This window comes from Crotalus tigris, unplaced genomic scaffold, assembly GCF_016545835.1.
Source record: "Crotalus tigris isolate CLP2741 ecotype Arizona unplaced genomic scaffold, ASM1654583v1 scf7180000024398.1132909, whole genome shotgun sequence".
Taxonomy (NCBI): Eukaryota; Metazoa; Chordata; class Lepidosauria; order Squamata; family Viperidae; genus Crotalus; species Crotalus tigris.
In genome coordinates, this window is record NW_024100566.1 from 679,072 (window position 1) to 699,455 (window position 20,384).

Sequence of the window (20,384 nt, forward strand, 5' to 3'; positions counted from 1 at the left end):
CATTTTTTTGTTTTGTTTTGTTTTTTATTCTTCCAGGAGGAGCAGGATCAAGATCAAAACATAAATGAGGTAAATTTGAGCTGCTTATTTCTTTTTATTTAGTGGGGAGAAAAGGGCTTTGCAAACCCTCAGATTTATTTATTTGATGGCAGGGCATCGTAGCTTGGGGGTGAAAACGGCTTTTCTCTTTTTGTGACAACCTCATCTCCCCCCAGCTGACAATAGGTGGGACCTACCTTGTTTAAGAGTTGTATTCAGTTCTCTGCTGAGTGTATCTACGTTCTGTGATCAGTTAAAAATGACTCATCTCAAGTAGAAAGGGGCTAGTGGTGGAATGTTTATTTTGACATCATTACAAAGTCTTTAATGCTGTGCCAGTAATGGAGAAAGTCAGTGTGACTTTCAGGGCAAGGAAGGTTTGGCCTCAGCCTCAAGAAATCTTCCATCCCACTCCCTCTGACTTCTGCAGTTCTAACTGCCCTTGCCCATGTGCCTTCAAGCACATCTTTGCGAAAGATGTCAGAGCCAGGAAATGCTGATGCTGCTTTTTCTCATCCTCATCCTCCTTCTTATTTCTTTAAAGAAAAACTAAATGAATTAAGCAGCCAATTCCATATTTTTGGAGCCTGTTGAGTTGTAGAGAGCCCATCAACTGATGTTTTACTATTAGCAAAAAAAATATTGTGAAGCATCATCTGACGCTGATAAAAATGGCAATGTTTGAATGTGTGAGGGAAGGCAAGTCTAATTTCATTCCTGCTATCTTTGATGTTTGGATTTCTGGGTTTGTGAGATAAATTAGTACAAAAAAACATGAATCCCCCATTATAACTGGTTTGCAGTCCCATCAGTTACAAAACTGATGGACAATAAAACCTCTTTGTAAAATAAGCACACCCTGTTGCAATGAGAGCAGCTGAACATCCATGGGCAGTCTCCATTCTCCCTTTGTATTATTTCATCGTGCTCATCCTTTACTGTATCCAGGAAGGGATGGCTCTGTTTGATTCTCTGACTGGGCAGCCTCACCAGGAAGACATCCTCCTCTTTGCTGTTCCAGTCTGTGCACCTTACACTGCCATGGCCGGTTACAAGTGAGTATCATCAACTATTGGCATAGTTATCTGCCCAGAGAAAGTTACCTTCCTATTCAACATTGTACTTGTATTTTTTTTCTTTTTTTTTTTAAGATATAAAGTCAAGCTGACACCAGGCACTCAAAAGAAAGGGAAAGGTAATATATATTCCTTATTGCATTGTTTTCAGCCATTTGTCCTATCTGCATAGTATTAAAATGGTCATTCTCTCATAACATTTAATGAGTGAAACAGTGTTTGTAGGGCCCCAAGGTACCTCAAATGGGCTACCTTGTGCATTGTGTCGAAAATCTGGAACCCATGGCTCCCATGCAGTTGAAATTTGACAATTTTTATAAATCATTTTATTACATAAAAATCATCATAAAGTATTTTACGACATTATACAAAATGTCATAAAACATTTCCTGTGTCCAACTCCTGATGTTTGACTGTGCTATATACATTTTTTTTATTGAAAATTTTTAAATTTTACAAAACAATTCCCTTCCCCAAACCCCCCCAACCCTCCCATACCCTCCCCTACCTCCCCAAACCTCCCATACCCTCCCCCAACCTTCCCAGAGCTGAGTACAGGCTTAATTAAAATTTTTCAAAAAAACTTAAAACACATATAAATCCTAAGCAAATCTAAATACATTAAATTAAACAAGTTATCTTCTCTTAAAAATAATAATTACAATCATTAAACACGTTATAATATACTCTAAACATTTTCTAATATCATACTTATATTATTATCCATCATTCTTTATAAACTCCCTCCAAAACACAAATTTAAACATTGCTTAAAACATTAAAATTCCCTTATACATATTTAAAGCAAAATGTTCCTTTAAATACTCCTTAGATATCTATACATACAATATAAAATCTAATCTCTCCCTCTTTCTTTATCCTAAGACACAAAATAAACATATAAACATTCATTATACCATTAAAACTAAATACTCTTTTGAATAGTCCTTAAATTGCTAAACTTAAACTTCTTATCTAAAATTTTCATTCGATCTCCATGATCTTCTCTCCTATCAAAAAAAAACTTAAAACACATATAAATCCTAAGCAAATCTAAATACATTAAATTAAACAAATTATCTTCTCTTAAAAATAATAATAATAAAAAGAAAAAAAACCAAAAAAATTTTTTTTATAATTACAATCATTAAACACATTATAATATACTCTAAACATTTTCTAATATCATACTTATATTATTATCCATCATTCTTTATAAACTCCCTCCAAAACACAAATTTAAACATTACTTAAAACATTAAGATTCCCTTCATATTTAAATCTTTACCAATAACCAATTCCATCCACAATAAACACATTCCTTATCAGTCTCTCTTATCCATAAACCTCGAAAGAAGTGCTTTGAAATCTGCCCTTAAAGGTTGCTCCAAAAAGTTATAAATCTTGCTTCTCCCACAGACTCAGGAACCAATACTTGTGAGGCTTCCTTAACCTCCTTCTTCTGTTGCTCCTTTTCTTTACATTTATATGTTGCACGGGTTGTCCTCTGCTCCTTCATCTCAACTTGTTGAGGCCCCTCGAACTGAGATTTCCCATTTTTCATTAATATAGGCTCTTCAGACTGTAATTCTACCCTTAAAGGTTGCTCCAAAAAGTTTATAAATCTTACTTCTCCCGCAGATTCAGAAACCAATACTTGTGAGGCTCCCTTAACCTCCTTCTTCTGTTGCTCCTTTTCTTTACAATTATATGTTGCACAGGTTATCCTCTGCTCCTCCATCTCAACTTGTTGAGGCCCCTCGAACTGAGATTTCCCAATTTTCATAAGTATAGGTTCTTCGGACTGCAATTCTACCTTTTCTCTTCCAAAGCTTTAAACGTAATAGATGGCGATGAGCATACCCCCAGGACCGAAGTGTAAAAGTCTTTTGCTTTAGAAACAGTATTAAGTCTATAACGTATCCCCAGGTAACTCACCACCATTCCAGTCGGAACATCCCATCTGAACAAGATTCGCCTCTTTTTAAGTTCGTCTGCTAAAAAAGCAAACTCCTTTCTTCTTCTTAAAATTTTAGATGGGATCTCCTTTAAAATTATAACATCTTGTGAAGCAATTTGAAACCTCTTCTTATCAAAAGCTTGTATAATTTCGTTGTGCAGGGATCTTTTCCCAAAATAAATTACCACATCTCTTGGCAAATTCTTTTGCTCTGCCACCACGGAGTTAACTCTAAATGTTTTTTCAATTTCACTAAGTATTTCCTCTTTTTCTCTATTCAAAATCACAGCAAAGTCATTTGCAACCATCTCTCTCAGATCACTTTGCACAGACTCTCTCAAGCCTCTAATTCTTAAAGCATATTCCATTTGTCTATATTGAAGCATAAGAATCTCATCTTGAAAATTTTCCATCTGTTTTTCCATGCTTTCAAATTTTCCCTCCCTCAATTCCACTTTTTCTGCTACCTCTTCTACGCGAGAGTTCAGCTTTTCAAGAACAGAGGCAACTCCTTTTAAAGCCAAAACTATCTCTTGCCTCAAAATCGTATTATTTTCCTCTAAAATCTCTTTCATTTTTCCCCTAATTTGAGATATAACATTTCCCATCATGTCTTGCAAATCCTTCACCATTATTGACTGTGCCAAAGAAGAGGGTGAAGCTATTGATTTAGGTTGTTGCGCTGATGATAACACCGAAGAAGAAACCACCTTAGGAGCTGTAGGAATTACTGAACGCTTTGGAGCCATCTTAAAAAAATCTTTACTCCTTCTTAAAAATTACAAAAGTTAAGCAAAAGAAAAAGAGAGATTAACTCCAAAAAATCAAAAAATCCTTCAAAAGGAGATCATTATAATAAAAAGAAAAAAGTTAAAAAAAAGAAAAGGGAAAGAGAAAAAAAAATAATTAAATAGAAAAAATCCATTCCATTTTTTTAAAGTACAAAAAACAAAACAAAAAAGTTAAACAAAAATAATAATCCTCCTAAAATCCAAACCCAATATCAAAAAATCATTATAAATAATCAAGTCCACATTCCATTCCAGTCATTAAAAAAAAAGGAAAAAAAAAACACCGAAAAGCCTGCCGATCACCATTTTACTTTCCCTTTCAACAAAAGAAAAAAAAAAATAAAAAGGAATATAGAAGTAAATCTTTAAACTTAAAATCCAAATAAGATCAGAGAAAGCAAAAGCAAAATCCTCTACTCAGCTCTGTCCGCTTTTAAGAAAAACTCACCAAATCACTTTAATCGCAGAGGTGGTTGCAGCGGCTTGTTTTGTCCCTAGAGACAAAAGCAGCTGGGAAGCGGAGACAGTCTGAACTCCATGGGAGCACTCTTTTCAGCCCCCCCAAAAAAACCTTGGGGGTGCATAAGAGGCTCTACCACTATTCAGACAATCCTCTTCCCCCTCCCTTCGCCCGGGAGGGGGATTTTGAACCGCTGAACAGCTGATGTCCGCTGTTCATAGCGATTCAAACACTTACCCAGGAGGACGGCTACAAAGTAGTCACCATCGCGTGCGCAGATCCACCGGAAGTAGCCTGTGCTATATACATTTTAACATGGGTTACTTTCAAGGCAGATACATCTCTTGAATCTTTCTGAAATTTTAAGAACTTTTTAAGTACTTTACAAAGTACTTTACTGCCATGAAAGCATTGAAGAATTTAGTAAGGAATTATCTTTGAAACAATGACCCAACGGTCATTGAAGTGTTGATGAGAAAATGTTATTTTAGCTTATCCATTAATAATTTGCTTTTACACATTTTCTCTCCTATTCTAATTGTCCTGTTGGCAGTATCTCCTCTTAAATTCTGTTTTATTTATATGCATATGTACAGTGTTCTGTCTTTCTACTCAACCTGTTTGCCATTTAAACATTAAAATAATTTAAAAACATGAAAAACTGCTTTCCCCCAAGATGCATCTGATGCCATCTTCTGAGCTGAGAGGGTATGGAAAACCTATGGTGATGTTTTTAAGAATCCCCCAAAACAGATAAACTACTTATACTTTATCTGCCTTATGTTGTTTTGTGTCATAACAGCTGCAAAGACTGCTTTGCATAATTTCATGCAGTCCAAGGATTCAACTATGAGGGAGAAGGATCTCTTCCGCAGTGTGAAGGTAAAAAACTGCTTTTGCAGGGATGGTGCTAATCTATGGTCTTGCGTGAGAGCAGGCAGTACTTGCTTTTAAAGCGAGTATTGTGGAAACAAAAAAGAAGAATCAGTTGTAAACTCCATGTGAAACTTAAATACACAGAATCTTGTCTTTTTAAAGTTGAAAAATAGGATATGAATTGTAAAGTGGTAACTCTGAAGTCCAATGATACAAATTTAGACCTCTAGGTAATAAATAATATTTTGGCAAAAACATTGGAGGTGGGGGTAATTGGCGGATTGATAAAACTACTAGTCCATCCCTCCTAAGAATATAGTTTCAGTTCAGAAGTGTCTTCATGGGGGAAAAACGATTTTCCAGTTATATAAGATTGTTTTTGAAAACTACAATTGGGATTAGTGATAAGAAAGAGATCCTACCTGTCTTAGAAAGTTAACTGGCTCTCATGTTCTACTAGGAGCACTCTGCTCTTCATTTGAGAAGAGCAGTAGAGGTATATTTAGATATTCCTCTTTATGGATTAGGGAATCTATAGTATCCTTCCAGATTAGGAAGAGTTTCATAGGTCAATGGGCCTACAGTTTTAAGTTCCTTAAAAAGAATTTTGTCAACTATAAAAAAATTTGCCTGGTATTTGCTGCTTGTTTTAGCACCTGGCTTTCCTATTGGTAGAAAGATGACTAACAGTACTATAAGGATATAGCTAATCAAGATGGACGTGTGATTTTTTTGCATAGGATACTGACCTATCCAGAAATATTCCAGGCAAAGTGAAGGTGTCAGCTCCTAATCTCCAACATTTGAAAAAGAAATGATATGAACTACGTACAACTTCACAAGTTTGCACCTTTGGATTGTGTTGCCCAATTACAGAAGCGATACATCATCACTGGAGCACCTTTCTGTTTTGTTAATAAAATCCACTACTGATCAAATGATTACAATTCCATAATTGCTGTGCTTTTCCTCTCTCCCTTGTCTTAAAGTAACTTCAACTTCTTCCTAGAAAATGGATTTATATTGGAAAGTGCTTATCATCAAGCCTCGTACAACCCTTGATTTTGTGACCAATTGGGCTCCATGTCACATTTTATATTTGTACTCTTTTACTACAACATAGAACTGACTTTTTTCTGCATAGGCCTGTAACTTAAATATTTCTTTTTTGGTTTCTAAGCCTTTAATTTGTTCTTCCTTCTGAATTATTCTAGTCAAAACTTCTAGAGAGAGGACAAATTAGGCTCCATGTCACATTTTATATTTGTACTCTTTTACTACAACATAGAACTGATTTTTTTCAGATGGCCTTTTGGGACTGGTTTCGTAGATAGCGATTTTTCTATGGACCAGGGGGGCACTGTTTCACACCCTGCTGGCATCCTGCATGTGCATGGCTGGGGCTTCACTCGCATGGTCCAGTTCTTGGTAGCACAGGTCTGCAGACCGGAGGTTGGGGACCCCCCCCCCATTAGAAGACTGTCCGGATAATTTAAAAAAAATTGGCATGAAACAGGATGATGCATTTGATACACATTTAAAAGGAAAGAATTAATTATTGGCTTAGGTTCCATACTTTCCATTGTGATTAGAAACTTTAACCACCATTCTCCGAAAGTCCCATTCCAGAATATGCCTCTTAGTATTGGAGGCACTGGATACCAAAATGATATATTTACCCTTTCTCAGAAATCTGGAGTAATAGAAACAATCAATTGTGGGGCAAACTATTAATTTTGCATGTAAGACAATGCTGCGTTACAGATTCCTGGCCCTAGATTTAATAAATACGAGCTTGTGCTTTATAGAATGAAATGCAATCTTACACAAGGCTTCTGATCCAGCACCAGTGTAGGAGAAATAGTGAGTCTCTCCACAGTTGCATTAAATAATACATTTATTGCAACCAAATCTTACACAAAAATAGGTTCTCTTTCTAAGTTATTCACATGCAATCAAAAGACATCAAAACGTAGTCACTAATTACAACACAGGAACATTTTATACAAATTTCTTTTTGTCATTCAGGGATGGTAAAATTATTACATCTTTTTATAGAAGGGCCATCTATATACAGCATGACCAGTGAAGATTCTCCCTATGATCCAGATGTGTTGTTACTACCAAAGCGCTGGTTGAGTCTATGGAGCAGGTGCTTGGGAAGGCAGTGCCAGGAACTGGCCAGGGTCTCTTTAAAGCACATAACAGCCTCTAGACACAATCTGGAGGGGAGAAGATGAAAAGAAACTTAAAATTTTAGACCACTGTTTTTTTCCCCTGTTCCTACTTAATGGCATATAGATATAGTGCCAGGTGTGATAACATGATGGACAACTATCCATTTCTATTGTATTTTGTTGTATTTGATGAACACTAAAGGTTTTTTTTTTAAAGCAGCAGATACAACTAATCTTATGTTGAATAGAAAAATACAGTATCTACTCAATGGTCTGCTTCATGCACTTGTAGAAGACACAAGTTTGAAAAAACTGGCCTAGACTAGACATTTCCTCAAGAGATCTGTCAGCTTCCTACCAAAACAACTAGAACATTTATTATTGTTATCATGCCAGATTTATATCCTCAAATTCTCATTTTGCATATTCATCAACGGAAAGAAAGTTTAAAGTGTATGAAAAATACCTTGCCAGGGATTTGGGTTGAAGAGAAAACACAAGTATCTCATTACTATGTGCCTGAAAACAAACAAACAAAAAAGCAATCATGAAATTTCATGATTGAGAAACTCAAGCTACAGTCCACAATAAAGAGAACAGAGATCCCTTAGCAAAACCTTTGCTCTCTCCACACAGTCAAAGCCAGTGAACTGAAGAAGCCACCCAGACCTGAAAAGAGAACTTACTGCTTTGTGATGGGCAAGTAAATTGCTGGCACAGCCCCCAAAGACGATCACTTCTCCCTCATCACTTGCGCAGGCGGTGTGCCAGAGTCTGTAAACAGAACATTTGCACATTGAGAACGCAACAGGACAAATGCAAAGAAGTCAAGGGCACAGGAGTGTGAGAATATTCACAAATCACAGCAGTAACTACAGCTTCAGTTACAAACTCCAAGCTAAGTAAACATTGGATGGGGAGAGATAACAACAATAACATCAAGTATACAATGACAGCAACTGGAATTTACTGTATTTGATTCAATTTTTCTATAGTTTCTTGCATTCCACTCACTAGTGATAAAACCAAGAAATACAAAATTTGATATTTTTGCAGCAGCATGCCATAACAGCTTCACAATATTCCTTTTTTTTCTTGCATTTGACAGTAGTATGGACTTTGAAAACATAGAAATGGGGGAAAAGCTTAATACTCTCAATCGTTCTCTCCCCAGTTGTCCAGTAAAAGATACTGCTCAGGATGGCAAAAATAAAGGACAGATAAACCAACAAAACTTTTTTTTCTGATGGTTAATATATTGCAGTATTTTTCGAACTTGCCAACTTTAAGGTATGTGGGCTTCAACTCCCAACACTTCCCAGGCCACACAATTTAAACACTACCACGTTTGAAAAAGACTGCTCTACTGTAAAAACTTCATGTTGACTGAAGATAAGATGCATGACAGTTGGACACATGAAGCTGGGGAAGGCTGCTGCGGTGAATTTGGGATGCAGAAATGCAGTACAGTTCTTATGCTGCTGTCTTACCGGGGTTTCTCTAAATAGTTGTGTTCAAACTGTATCCATTCATTTTTACTGATGCAATAGATCCAGGCATCACCTGCAATGCAAGGAGACTTTAACTGAGAAGGCGTGTTTTCAGTGCTGCCCAGAAGAACTAGGTAGGTCACAACATGGTCCAAAGTACAAATTTAGAAGCATCACCTGAGGCTCTGGGCTCTCAGGGGAAGACCTATCGTACCACTGCTAGCACAGGGCTCAAGGGCTACATATTTGAAGGCCAACTACAAGACATCCCATATAGCTATATTCTTTATGGTACTTTTTTTTTTAAAAGTCCTCTCACTAATTTATTTTATTTCTTAAAGAATTTGGAATCTTCCTTGGCAAAGAAATTACCATGAAATGGTACAGCTATTTCCAGGACCTGTTTCATAAATATACTGTAATCACTGTAATTAAGGAAAAATATAATGATACCCAACAAGATACCAACGTTCATACCAAATATCTATCACATGTAGCATGACTAGAGCATGTTATGCCCTTCTTAGCATTATAAAATATAGGTGGTCCTTGACTTACAATAGTTCGTTTAGTGACTGTTTAAAGTTACAATGGCACTGGAAAAAGTGACTTATGACTGTTTTTCACACTTACAACCATTGCAGCATCCCCGTGGTCACATGATCAAAATTTGGATGCTTGGCAACTGGTTCATATTTATGACAGTTGCAGTGGTATGGGCTCATGTGATCATTTTTTTGCAACATTCTGACAAGCAAAGTCAATGGGGAAGCCAGTTTCTCGATTGACAACTGGGTTACTAACTTAACAACTGCAATGATTCACTTAACAACTTAACCGGGTTACTAACTTAACAACTGCAGTGATTCACTTAACAAGTTAACAACCGGGTTACTAACTTAACAACTGCAATGATTCACTTAACAACTATGGCAAGAAAAGCCATAAAATAGGGAACAATTCACTTAACAAAGGTCTCCCTTAGTAACATAAATTTTGGGCTCAGCTGTGGTTGTAAATTGAGGACTACCTATATAAACAAAAGTTAACTCTGTGAAGTGGGAAATGGCAACGAACAAACATTCTACCACTAATTTAAAGGGGCTTGTGAAATTATCAGATGGAAGCAAAAATAAATCCAGGGCACAGGATAAAGGATTCTTCCCCAGAAAACCAATAATCTCAGAAATTGAAGATAGTATCTACGCTTCCAAAATTTACTTACTGAGTGGCTGCTTGTCTGTTGTGAAGCCACCAAAGAGGAAGAGATGATCTGAGGAAATGGTAGTTAAAGAATGCCAAGATCGTCCAACAGGGCAACTGCCCTGCACAACTCTATGAGGGGGGAAGAACACACACCAAGTAAGAAAACCAAGGCTCACAGGGGCAGAAATGTCTACCCTGGGTGTAAAATTGTAAACTGTCTCAAAGGTGCTTTTTTAAGGGCAACTGGACTTTCTGATTTTTCTTTAAGACATTTTACTTCTTATCTAAGAAGCTTCTTCAGTTCTAACAAAATGTCTTAAAGAAAAATCAGAAAGTCCAGTTGCCTTTAAAAAAAAAACAACTTTGGCACAATCGCGATCTGGATAACAGAGAACCTCTGTAGACAAAATTGTAAACGCTTTACAAGCGGTGGATAAAAATGCAGAACTTTATAGAGATTCATAGATTGAGAGAGATCTGTCGAGATAAAGGTGAGGAACATTTTACATTGTGGAAATTCTTGAGACCCAAAGAGATTTCTGGTGAACCATGTAGTTTGGTTTTTGAAGAAAAGTCTGTATGCTGCGATTCACGTGCAAAGAATCCCCTTTAGTGACTTGCGCTACATTTTCCTAGTACCATGAGACAAGGAGATCTTCTAATACTAAGTGTAATACTGCAAATATAATCCTGGAACCATTTTCAAGAAAATAGTGCAGAAAATATTTTCCTGGAAGGGTCACAACTTTCATCCCCCAAAATCTAATGTGAGAAATGGCCAAAACTTTAGAAATTACCTAGAAGGGCAGGATATAAATTTTGTGAAATTAAACATTCCATGTTGGAAAGAAGCACAATTATGAAGGGAAGGAAAGACCTACTTACATTTGTTGCCATTCCCATGTTTCCAGATTAAGAAAATAAAGATCATTCATTCTAGACTCCTGAGAAGAGAGGGAGAGATATGGATTTAGTGCAGTTGGTCCTCCAAGAGGAAACTGTACCTCCTTCTGCATTTCTACTCACTCGGTATCTGCCTCCAAAGACATATCCTCTGTTTCCAACTGTAGCACAAGCATGGGCGGCTCGGGGTGATGGTGATTTACCCTGAGAGGAGAATTCCAGAAAATATTATTCTGAAGGCAATTGAGAAAACAGAATATATCATTGTCTCAAATGTGCTCTTTAGAATCAGTTTTCTCCAATGTGATGCTCTCAACGTATCTGGAACTAAAACTTCTACCATCCATCCTGAAAATGGCCAATGGTGATTTAGTTCACCCCAACTGGAGAATGCTCAGTTAGTGAAGTTACAGGTAATCCTTGATTTGTGACGGGTTGTTTACTGATCATTCAAAGTTATGATGGACCTCCCAAAAGGTACTTACAACCCGGTTCTAAAGCTCTGATGGCTGCCTCCTCTCTTGTGATAATCTGACAGCATTTGGGGCCCTCAGCAACCAGCTCGTATTTATAACCGTTTGCAGTGTCCTACAACTGCGATTTAGGATGTTTTGCAGAAAACTGAAGATTATTTCAGTTTGGGGCAAAAATGACCCATAGCGAACAAAGGGTTTGCTTAACGACAGAGGATTAACTTAACAACCATGGTGACTCCCTTAACAACCACTGCAAAAAAGGTTGTAAATTGGAACAGTCACGGGATGACCTGTTTTATGACTGTTATGACTTAAAATTGTAATGGGGAAGCTCCATTATAATTGTAAGTCGACAACTACCTACATGTAGAAGTTTACTGTTTCCTGGTCCAATCTATGTCTGTCTCCTCTTTGTTTCCTAACCCACTAAAAGAAAAATCTCTCTTCCACATGTAACATAGTCTTATCCCTGCAGTAGCCCTGAGAGATAAGCCAGCTGATTGTATCATTTTTGTGGTTAATAACACAATAAAAAAAAAGGACTGGGGGGGGGGCTAGGATTCAGAAAGCATTGCTGAAAAAACATATTAGAGGCAAAAGTAAGACTTGAACTGGGATTGCTGTTGTTAATTACCTCACTATTGGAGCACTTTAAATATGCACCAATAGAAAGATTAGAGCCCAGGTTATCCATGTTGGGAGAATGGCAGCTTAAAGCTGCCACTGAGAAATTCATTTGAGGGTTACCGTGGTCACAGGCTGGCTCCAAGTAAACGTCTCCGTATCTAGGACATGTACGTGATTATTCCACCCTCTAGGAAGACCTGAATTCTAGAGCCAAAAAGAGACACGAAGTTATAATCTTTTCTACAGCTAAACATTTCAACATTTCTAGCTAAAGCAACACGGCTAAAATTATTTTTAAATCATTCCTTTTTCTTGACTTTATAAGTTGGGCAGAAAAGAGGTCAAGCTAAATGAAAAGTATTGAATGGGAGTACATTTGGATCTTTTTGCAATTTTGTGGGTTTTCAAACATTTGGCCTAGTATGGTAGCAATTTGGTTTTCAAAATCACAGATCTTTTTAATCATCGTTAGCTGTCTCTCACAAGAAGTGGAAGGACACACTGTCTCACTGCATATCAACAGTTCTAGACAGATTAAGATAATCCCCCAAATGAAGCAAAAACTGAATTTGCTTCTATGAATAGAATCCTTGCATAAATTATACTGTCTTAGATGACCATTTTTTCTTATTTACTGAAGTTAGGACTAGGAAGGCAACAATGCAGGCAGCAATTTCTCAAAGTCTTTCGAGTCTTTCATTTTAGCAAATATTAAATTCTAAACAATTCCTGTGCAAAATACTTCGGGGATACGTTTGACCTTCCTGTTACAGTTAGAACCTTATGGGCCCCTTTTCTTAAAGACATGCAAAATGTAGGCAGCAAACTGACTTAAAAACAAAGCCTGCTTTTATTATTGAGGTACAGTATAATCCTTTCTAAACAATTTCATGAACGCAAAGATGGTAAGAAGAAGCACGTCTGGGCCGGGTCATGGTTGAGTTCCAACTTTCCATAAAAGAATTCCAGCTCAGAAAAGTAAAATCAATTACCCAAAAAGAGGTTTCATCAAACTCAAAGGTTCCAATCTGCTCCACATCAGGATAATAGCCATAGCCACCAAAGAATATAAGTCTGTTCAAAAAGATATGAGGAAAACATCAATCACAACAATAAACTATCCTGATAGATTCCTGTACTTATAATCCTTTATATTGAGTAGAGATTTTGCATTTAAATAAGATAGAGGAACCATTTTTGTGTATAGGACTTGCACAATGCTTTGTGAATAAACAAAGGGTGTAGGGAAGGGAATCCAAATGAACAGCTATGAGATTAAATGATTTTATCTTCTCCAAATTTGTTTAAGAAGTTATTGTTTATAATTGTTAATATTATTACTGGGATTTATGGAAGTTGCAGTACAACCCACATACAAGGCTGGGGAAGGATATTTCAAATGCAGTTCTTTAGATTTTTTTACATATTTTAAAAAAGATGTTCAAGATCAGAATAGTCTTCTTAATTTTCATGAACTGCTTCTAAAACGGAAATTGGGCAGGATATAATTATATGTTGCCTTTTGGATATCAGAAATTCTTAGCAGTTTAGATTAATTCTCCAAGTGAAATGAACCTCGTGCAGTCTCATGTGATTTCAACTTGCATTGATATTTTCAATTAATGTATTGTTTTATATTATTGTTTCTTCTTAATAACTCCCACATTTTAAATTATTCTCAGATATTGGTAAGTCATATTGATTTTTATTTTTATGTGCACATTAGAACCCAACCCTGAATCCACCACTTAGAAATTGTTATATATAAAATGATCTAACAAAAGAATGAACAGGGGAAAATGAAGCAAACCAATTTCAGCCCTGTAATATAAAGGTTCATTTTTCTGATTTTTTTATACTATAAATAGCAGAATATATCACACAATTGATTCCGAGAAAAATAATGGATACTTAGAATAATTTATAGTTGCTTACTTATTTCTATAAACCCATACTCCGAGCTTGTCTTTTGATGATGGAGGAATACCCTGGCAGTCCACTCTGACCCACTGCAACACTCCATCATTTGATCTGGAGTTTAGCATATAGAACTGCAAAGAAACAGATTTTGGATTTGCAATTCCATGGCGCAAATGAAGTCTCATCTCTCTGGGATTATCTTATTTATTTATTGAATTTATTTGCCTGGGCAAATGACTCTGGGTGGCTTCCATCATTAAAACATAAAAAAACCCTAACAAATAAATAAATAACAAATAAATAAATAGAAATTCCAATCAAGATACAATTAAAATATGGGGAAGGAGAGAACAGGATGCATTTGGGGGGGGGGGAGATGGGATTGTCTCTTAATTTAGCAATGTGATGTTTCCCCATGGAGGACCCAGGCCATCTGGCAGAGCCAGATCTTCAGGCTCCTGTGGAAGGACAGAATGATGGCAGCCAATTTCACCTCAGTGGACAAGATGTTCCAAAGGGCAGGGGCCACAGCAAAGAATGCCTTTCTCCTGGACCCCACCAGCCAGAATTCCTTGACGGATGGGGCACAGGTGGGGTGGGACAGTCTCAGTGGGTGAGACACATCACTAAGTTGTCACATCAACTCTCTACATGCTCAAATTCAGCTTATTTTTATGTTTCTCCAGACACATCCATCTCTCTCTTCCATATAACAAAATGGACAGAACATACTTTTATTCACAGCCATTTTTGCTTCTTTCAACAAAGATTTATTGTGGAGCAACAAATTCCCCATTTCTAAAGCCTTTATGGCTTGGGTTTACAATGTCTTTGAAACTACCTAGTCCAAGTGCAATCTGCCCATCTAATACGTGCTAATGGGAGGGACCATTGTGGGCTCCCACCCCAAAAGGTTAAGGGAGTGGGGCTCAGAAGGATAGTCTCCTTGGTGGCAAAACCCTGACTCTGGAGTAGCTTTCTTCTTAGGGAGGTCAAGATAGTTCCCACTCTATTAATGTTCAGGGAGGAAATGAGAATTGAGCTCTTTGGAATGGAAAAATTTTAACTATGAAGACAGCAGGTCCGAGGACTATGTTTATAATTGATTATTGATTATGTGTTTTTATGACCGTAACTTCTAGAGTCCACGAGTGGAGTAGGAAGCGTATCAATAATCTACGTATTTAACTGATTTCTCTGGTCACCCATCTTGCAACAATAGCTGTATAATGTATATATAATGAAATCATGAGGATATTTGGAATGTACTGACACACACTCAGGACATACTCATAATACATAAAAAACAACCAGCCACCCAAGAATGGGGCAGTGAATACTCTTTCAGTGTCCATATGGATTTTTAACACACTCCAAACACTCTCAACAAGAGATTGGCATTTGAGTGCAAAATTACAGGGGCTCTTTGCTGGAAATTAAGAAGAAAAATAGAAAATTCCCAGATGGATCAGAGAGTTTGGGACATTCCCAGTCGCTGACCTTATTTGTGTTGCCACAATCATGGTGCCCTCCAAACAGATACAAAACCTTGTCCACGCACACAGCACAGCTTCCTGACATAGATGGAGGCACATCTCCTGTGGTTCTGTGTTTTGTCCTAAGATGGCAGGGGCAAAAAGAGAGCTTGAATCAGACAAGAAAACTTGTATCTTCAATGCTTAGCTGTCCTTCAAAACATTGGAAGTCAATTTGATACACTGCTTATTCGGCATATACTGATTAGAAGCTAGTCTGCCCCAGCAGCACCTGCTTTCCCCAAAACACAGGCCCTTTGTCACAGCTAATCTTTTTGCTAAGGCTACCTAGGGAACAATGTTATTTTTCAGGATGCCATATGAACAAAAATCACATCTTTTAAAATTCAAATGCAATAGACATAAATACAGCATAAGCAAAGTATAATTAGGCTGGTTTTAAACAGAATTAAAACATTTGGGGGGGGGGGAAGTATTTCTAATATTAAAAGACAGAAAGCTATGTTCTAAGCAAACTTCCTGGAGAAGTGAATTCCACAACTATGACACTATAAAAATGCTCTCTGCCACCTTTTTGCATAGCAAGTACACCTGAGTAGGAAAAGTATGCTGAAGAAGTCCTTGGGTCCCTTGGTATCAAGCCACAAAGGGCCTTAAACAAATCCATCAGGCAATAACCTTGTGAGAACTGAATCTGCCCTTCACTGGTCTCTTCACTGAGCAAGGGTCTGGTGAAAGATCCCCTCCCTCTTGAATCTGCAGACTCTGGCTGAGATGGCAGCCCTTTTCCTGTAAAATCCCTGCAGGATGGAATACTCTCTCCAGAGAGCATGTGCAGCTCCTTCCTTGCTGCAGTTGTATAAATCAGTTTGAAGCTGTACTTAAACATGCTTTCAGCTGACTGACTGCAGGTGTTGCTCTTAGGTTTAATCCTGGCGTGTCTGTGTCTGTGTGTGCAAGCATACACCTGCGTGCCCCCCCACTAAGGAATCTGATAAATCATTAAACTCAGTAAGCAATGGGAGGAGATACAGGTAGTCCTCGACTTATAACAGTTCATTTAGTGACTGTCCTAAGTTACAACGGCACTGAAAAAAAGTGACTTATGTCCATTTTTCATACTTACAACAGTTGCAGCATCCCTGTGGTCCCATGATCAAAATTCAGAGGCTTGGCAACTGACTCACATTTATGACAGTTGCAGTGTCCTTCTAAACTGAAGCTTCTGCAACTTTCTGACAAGCAAATGGGGAACATCGCTTAACAACTTTGTTACTAAGAACTGCAGCGATTCACTTACAGTTGTGACAAGAAAGGTCATAAAATGGAGCAAAATTCACTTAACAACTGTCTTGCTTAGCAACAGAAATTTTGGACTCAGTTGTAAGTTGAGAACTACCTGTATTTTTAAATTAAAGACTTTATTTATAAAATTGAATTGAAACAATGAAAGAAAAGAATCTGTTATTATATTGTTTCAAGTAGGCTTCCAGCAGCAAGGCTTCTATTTTTCCCTGGCCTCTGCTGTGGATATCCTTCCTTTCTCATGCCCGTTTTGCAACTGAATCCCTCTGTTCCTACCCAGAACTAGCTTGAACAGCAACTGTCATGAGTCTTGTAAAACTTTTCTCTGACTGCTTCTAAAAAATCAGTAATTGCATGCTGCTAGATGTGACAAAAAATTGTCTACACAATTCCATCTTCTAACAGAAAGGGTGAAGGATATCCATGGAAGTCATTCAAGTGCCTTACCATCGTTCAGTTTCCATGTTATAGATCCAGATTTCATCTCTTGGCAGATAGAAGTCATAAATGCCCCTCACTTGAGCATTCTGAATTAGGAAGGAAGAAAGAAGATATTTCTGCTTAATAAAATATAGCAATGGAGAAGCATCCCAGACTTTTTATGCTACAGCACAGAGATTACTATCCATCTCCCTCAAATATATATTGAGAAGCATGCCATTTCCGGGCTCAAAAGTAGCAATGCCTCTTTGTGAAATGCCAATCCTATTCCCTCAAATAATTTATACCTGGCTTTTTGTTTTAATCTCAACAGATCAAAATATAGCTTATAACAATTTAGCCAAGACAAACTTCAGTGAAATGATGAAGGGAATGCTTATCAAATGCAAATGGCACAAAATGGTTGGATGCCTCTTAGTTTAGACGACTGAAGCAATTTAAAATTGAGTTTAAAAAATAAATACATTTGAAATGTATTTCTAAAGATTTTGGTAATGTGCAAATTGGTGCAGTCCCCTGTGACATGCCACAGGGACTGCACCAATTTGCACATTACCAAAATCCACCTAGGATATCTTGTACCTTTATCAATGAAGCATAATCACACTGTCCTTCTGGGCATGATAACATGACTCCACCTCCATTTTTGTCTAATGTTGCATTTAATAAGAAACCTAGAATTTTTTTTCTCTCACCTTATATCCACCCCAAATAAACATGCATTTTCCATCAGTAACAGCCACATGACCACTCCGCTCAGGTGGGCTGCCCATGTTCAGCTGTTCTAAATTTTCCTCTGATACCGGTAGATCTTCCTCTGCTGGCAATTCTTCATTGTCATCTGCCATACTGATAATGGGATATTATCCTTCAAAATTAGACAAAAAGGAGGAATGGATTGTGGCAATTTCAAGTTTGCTTAACCAAAAGACAACAGAAAAAAACTCAAAGTTATTTCCTCCATCCATGCTAAGAAAAATGCTTTCAGCAGTCCCAGAAAATTAACTTTCACCCACTTTTCTTATATGTAATAACTTTCAGATTTCCTAGGGTTGGTAGAGATTACTTATCTTGGGAAACCATTTTTTTTTTTTACATCAGTAGGACAGAAGCCTGTTATAGTTTAGGTTTAAAGGTAGTACTTGCTTAATAACCATTCTTTTAGTGATCATTGAAAGTTAAGCACTTAAAAAAGTGACTATCACAGCATCCCTGCAATCGCAGGATTGTGCTTTGAGTGCTTGGCAGCATCACACATTTACAACCAGATCAGAGATGCTCCAAAACCTTCATTTGCTAATAAACTCAGGCTGTCATGAATACTTTCAATAGAAAAATCAACCTTGGGCCAGAAAAAGATTGAAAGCGGGTGATGGGAAAGCAAACGCTGGTTTTCAACTATCTTTTCTAGTCATAAAACAAACCTGAACTTCCCACCACCACTGTCAGCCTCAAGGCTTGAAGGTTGTTATAGTGCGTTGATGGAACAGAAGCACAACCAAGCAGCCATGAAATCTCTTGATGTTGATATGAGCTTAAACACGGGCTCTCCTATAGTGTATTTTCATGGCCTAACCGATCCCCTCCCACACCCTCCTCCCTAACATAGAATGAAGGAACAACCGTTACACGTTTGTCTTTATGGGACTCATCCTTTAGGATCGCGTTAAGCTTGTTCTTAAAATGGGGAGAGGCCACTGACTGTTCCCAAAGGCGCCCCTCTTCCTCCCTACTCTGAATAGTATCTCCGCCTCCTCATTCTGCTGCAGAGGGAGCTTTAAAAAGCGGGACGTCGCTAAACGTCAACCGCTTTATCGGCTCACTGATTTCCTCCCCCCCCCCCCAACCCTCAATTTAAGCTGAAGTCGGGAAGGATACCTTCCCCAGTCCTCCGCCTTACTGTAGCCGGGTCTCTCAGACTGTCAACATTCGCCGACGCAGAGAAGACATCCGCCCCACCCATTGTCAGACGCCCCGCCCCTCTGGTGAGAGGTCGCCTTGCGTTTTTCCTCCCTCTTCAGGACAGGCGTGGAATTGCTTCCCTGGAGGTGTTCACGTCGTAGGAAGTTTGTCCATGGTAATTAAGACAAGTCTATTTTTCTGATTTCTGTGATGTAGGCTAAATGGGTAGAGCATGGTGGACAAAATGGGAATAGGTGTCTCATGTTAATCCAGCCAGATCTTTCGCGTGATTTGGCGAGTAAGTGGGGCGTCCCCAACATTAGGTAGAAAGATGCAACTGTATCAGTTAATAGAATAGAATAGAATAGAATAGAATAGAATAGAATAGAATAGAATAACAGGGTTGGAAGGGACTTTGGGGGTCTTCTAGTCCAACCCCCTGCTCAGGCAGGAAACTCTATACCATTTCAGACAAATGGCTGTCCAATCTCTTCTTAAAAACTTGCAGTGTTGGAGCATTCACAACTTCTGGAGGCAGGTTGTTCCACTGCTTATTTTGTTCTGTCGAGAAATTTCTTAGTTCTAGGCTGTTTCTCTGTTTGGTTAGTTTTCATCCATTGCTTCTTGTCCTGCGTTCAGGCACCTTGGAAAATAGCTTGACTCTCTCTTCTTTGTGGCAGCCCCTGAGATATTGGAATACTGCTATCATGTCCCCCCTCGTCCTTCATCAAACTAGACATGCCCAATTCCATCAACCATTTCTTATGTTTTAGCCTCCAGTCCCCTGATCAACTGTGGTGCTCTTCTCTGCACTTTTTCTAGAGACTCAACATTTTTTACATCTGGGGTGTTCTGGGGTGGGGAGAAAATTAGTAGTGATATTGGTATTGTAAATGAATGGATTGTTAATTTGTTTTATTACTGTTTCTGCCATGTGGTCAAAAATCACTTTGCCAGCTTGTTATTAGACACCATGCCCTGCAGAGGGAGCCTTTTTCTTTTCAGCATTAAACGGCTTGTTACTGTATACACTTGGCTGGAAATTATTCTGTGAGCTGCGAAGACTGTCAGTTGTACAAAACCACATCAGTGTAATAATGTTTGGGCAATCTCCCTAAGCTATATTCCAGGCAATGCATGCTATCTGTTGCAGAAGTAATATGACACATCCATGACTTCTCTTTAACACTTAGCCATAAAAAATTGAAAGATTATTGATACTACTAAAGGTCATATTGG

General features: G+C 37.9%; 2 protein-coding genes across 4 annotated transcripts in view; one reads left to right on the plus strand and one right to left on the minus strand.

Annotated features, from left to right (window-relative positions):
- Nucleotides 1-6,143, plus strand: part of NEMF (nuclear export mediator factor) — a 30,708-nt gene extending 24,565 nt beyond the window's left edge. Inside the window, exons 29-33 of the mRNA XM_039329515.1 lie at nucleotides 37-69; nucleotides 988-1,094; nucleotides 1,191-1,234; nucleotides 5,129-5,208; nucleotides 5,943-6,143. Of these exons, the coding sequence (XP_039185449.1) occupies nucleotides 37-69; nucleotides 988-1,094; nucleotides 1,191-1,234; nucleotides 5,129-5,208; nucleotides 5,943-6,020 (342 nt within the window). The 3' untranslated portion in view covers nucleotides 6,021-6,143. The remainder of the gene's footprint in view (nucleotides 1-36; nucleotides 70-987; nucleotides 1,095-1,190; nucleotides 1,235-5,128; nucleotides 5,209-5,942) is intronic.
- Nucleotides 6,144-7,081: 938 nt separating this feature from the next.
- KLHDC2 (kelch domain containing 2) lies at nucleotides 7,082-19,220 on the minus strand. 3 transcript variants are annotated; one of them, XM_039329516.1, is made up of 14 exons: nucleotides 19,122-19,220; nucleotides 17,939-18,111; nucleotides 17,250-17,329; nucleotides 15,502-15,619; nucleotides 14,017-14,132; nucleotides 13,074-13,155; nucleotides 12,202-12,285; nucleotides 11,102-11,182; nucleotides 10,961-11,019; nucleotides 10,095-10,204; nucleotides 8,870-8,942; nucleotides 8,066-8,153; nucleotides 7,846-7,898; nucleotides 7,082-7,424 (listed from the first exon to the last, which is right to left on the minus strand). In XM_039329516.1, exons 2-14 carry the CDS (start codon nucleotides 18,089-18,091, stop codon nucleotides 7,301-7,303), a joined length of 1,221 nt encoding a protein of 406 aa, XP_039185450.1. In that variant the 5' UTR covers nucleotides 18,092-18,111; nucleotides 19,122-19,220; the 3' UTR covers nucleotides 7,082-7,300. The 3 variants fall into 3 exon arrangements, with proteins under 3 accessions (XP_039185450.1, XP_039185451.1, XP_039185452.1); XM_039329517.1 differs by having other exon boundaries at nucleotides 19,144-19,211; XM_039329518.1 differs by lacking the exon at nucleotides 19,122-19,220 and adding an exon at nucleotides 18,668-18,796.
- Between the last annotated feature and the right edge of the window lie 1,164 nt (nucleotides 19,221-20,384).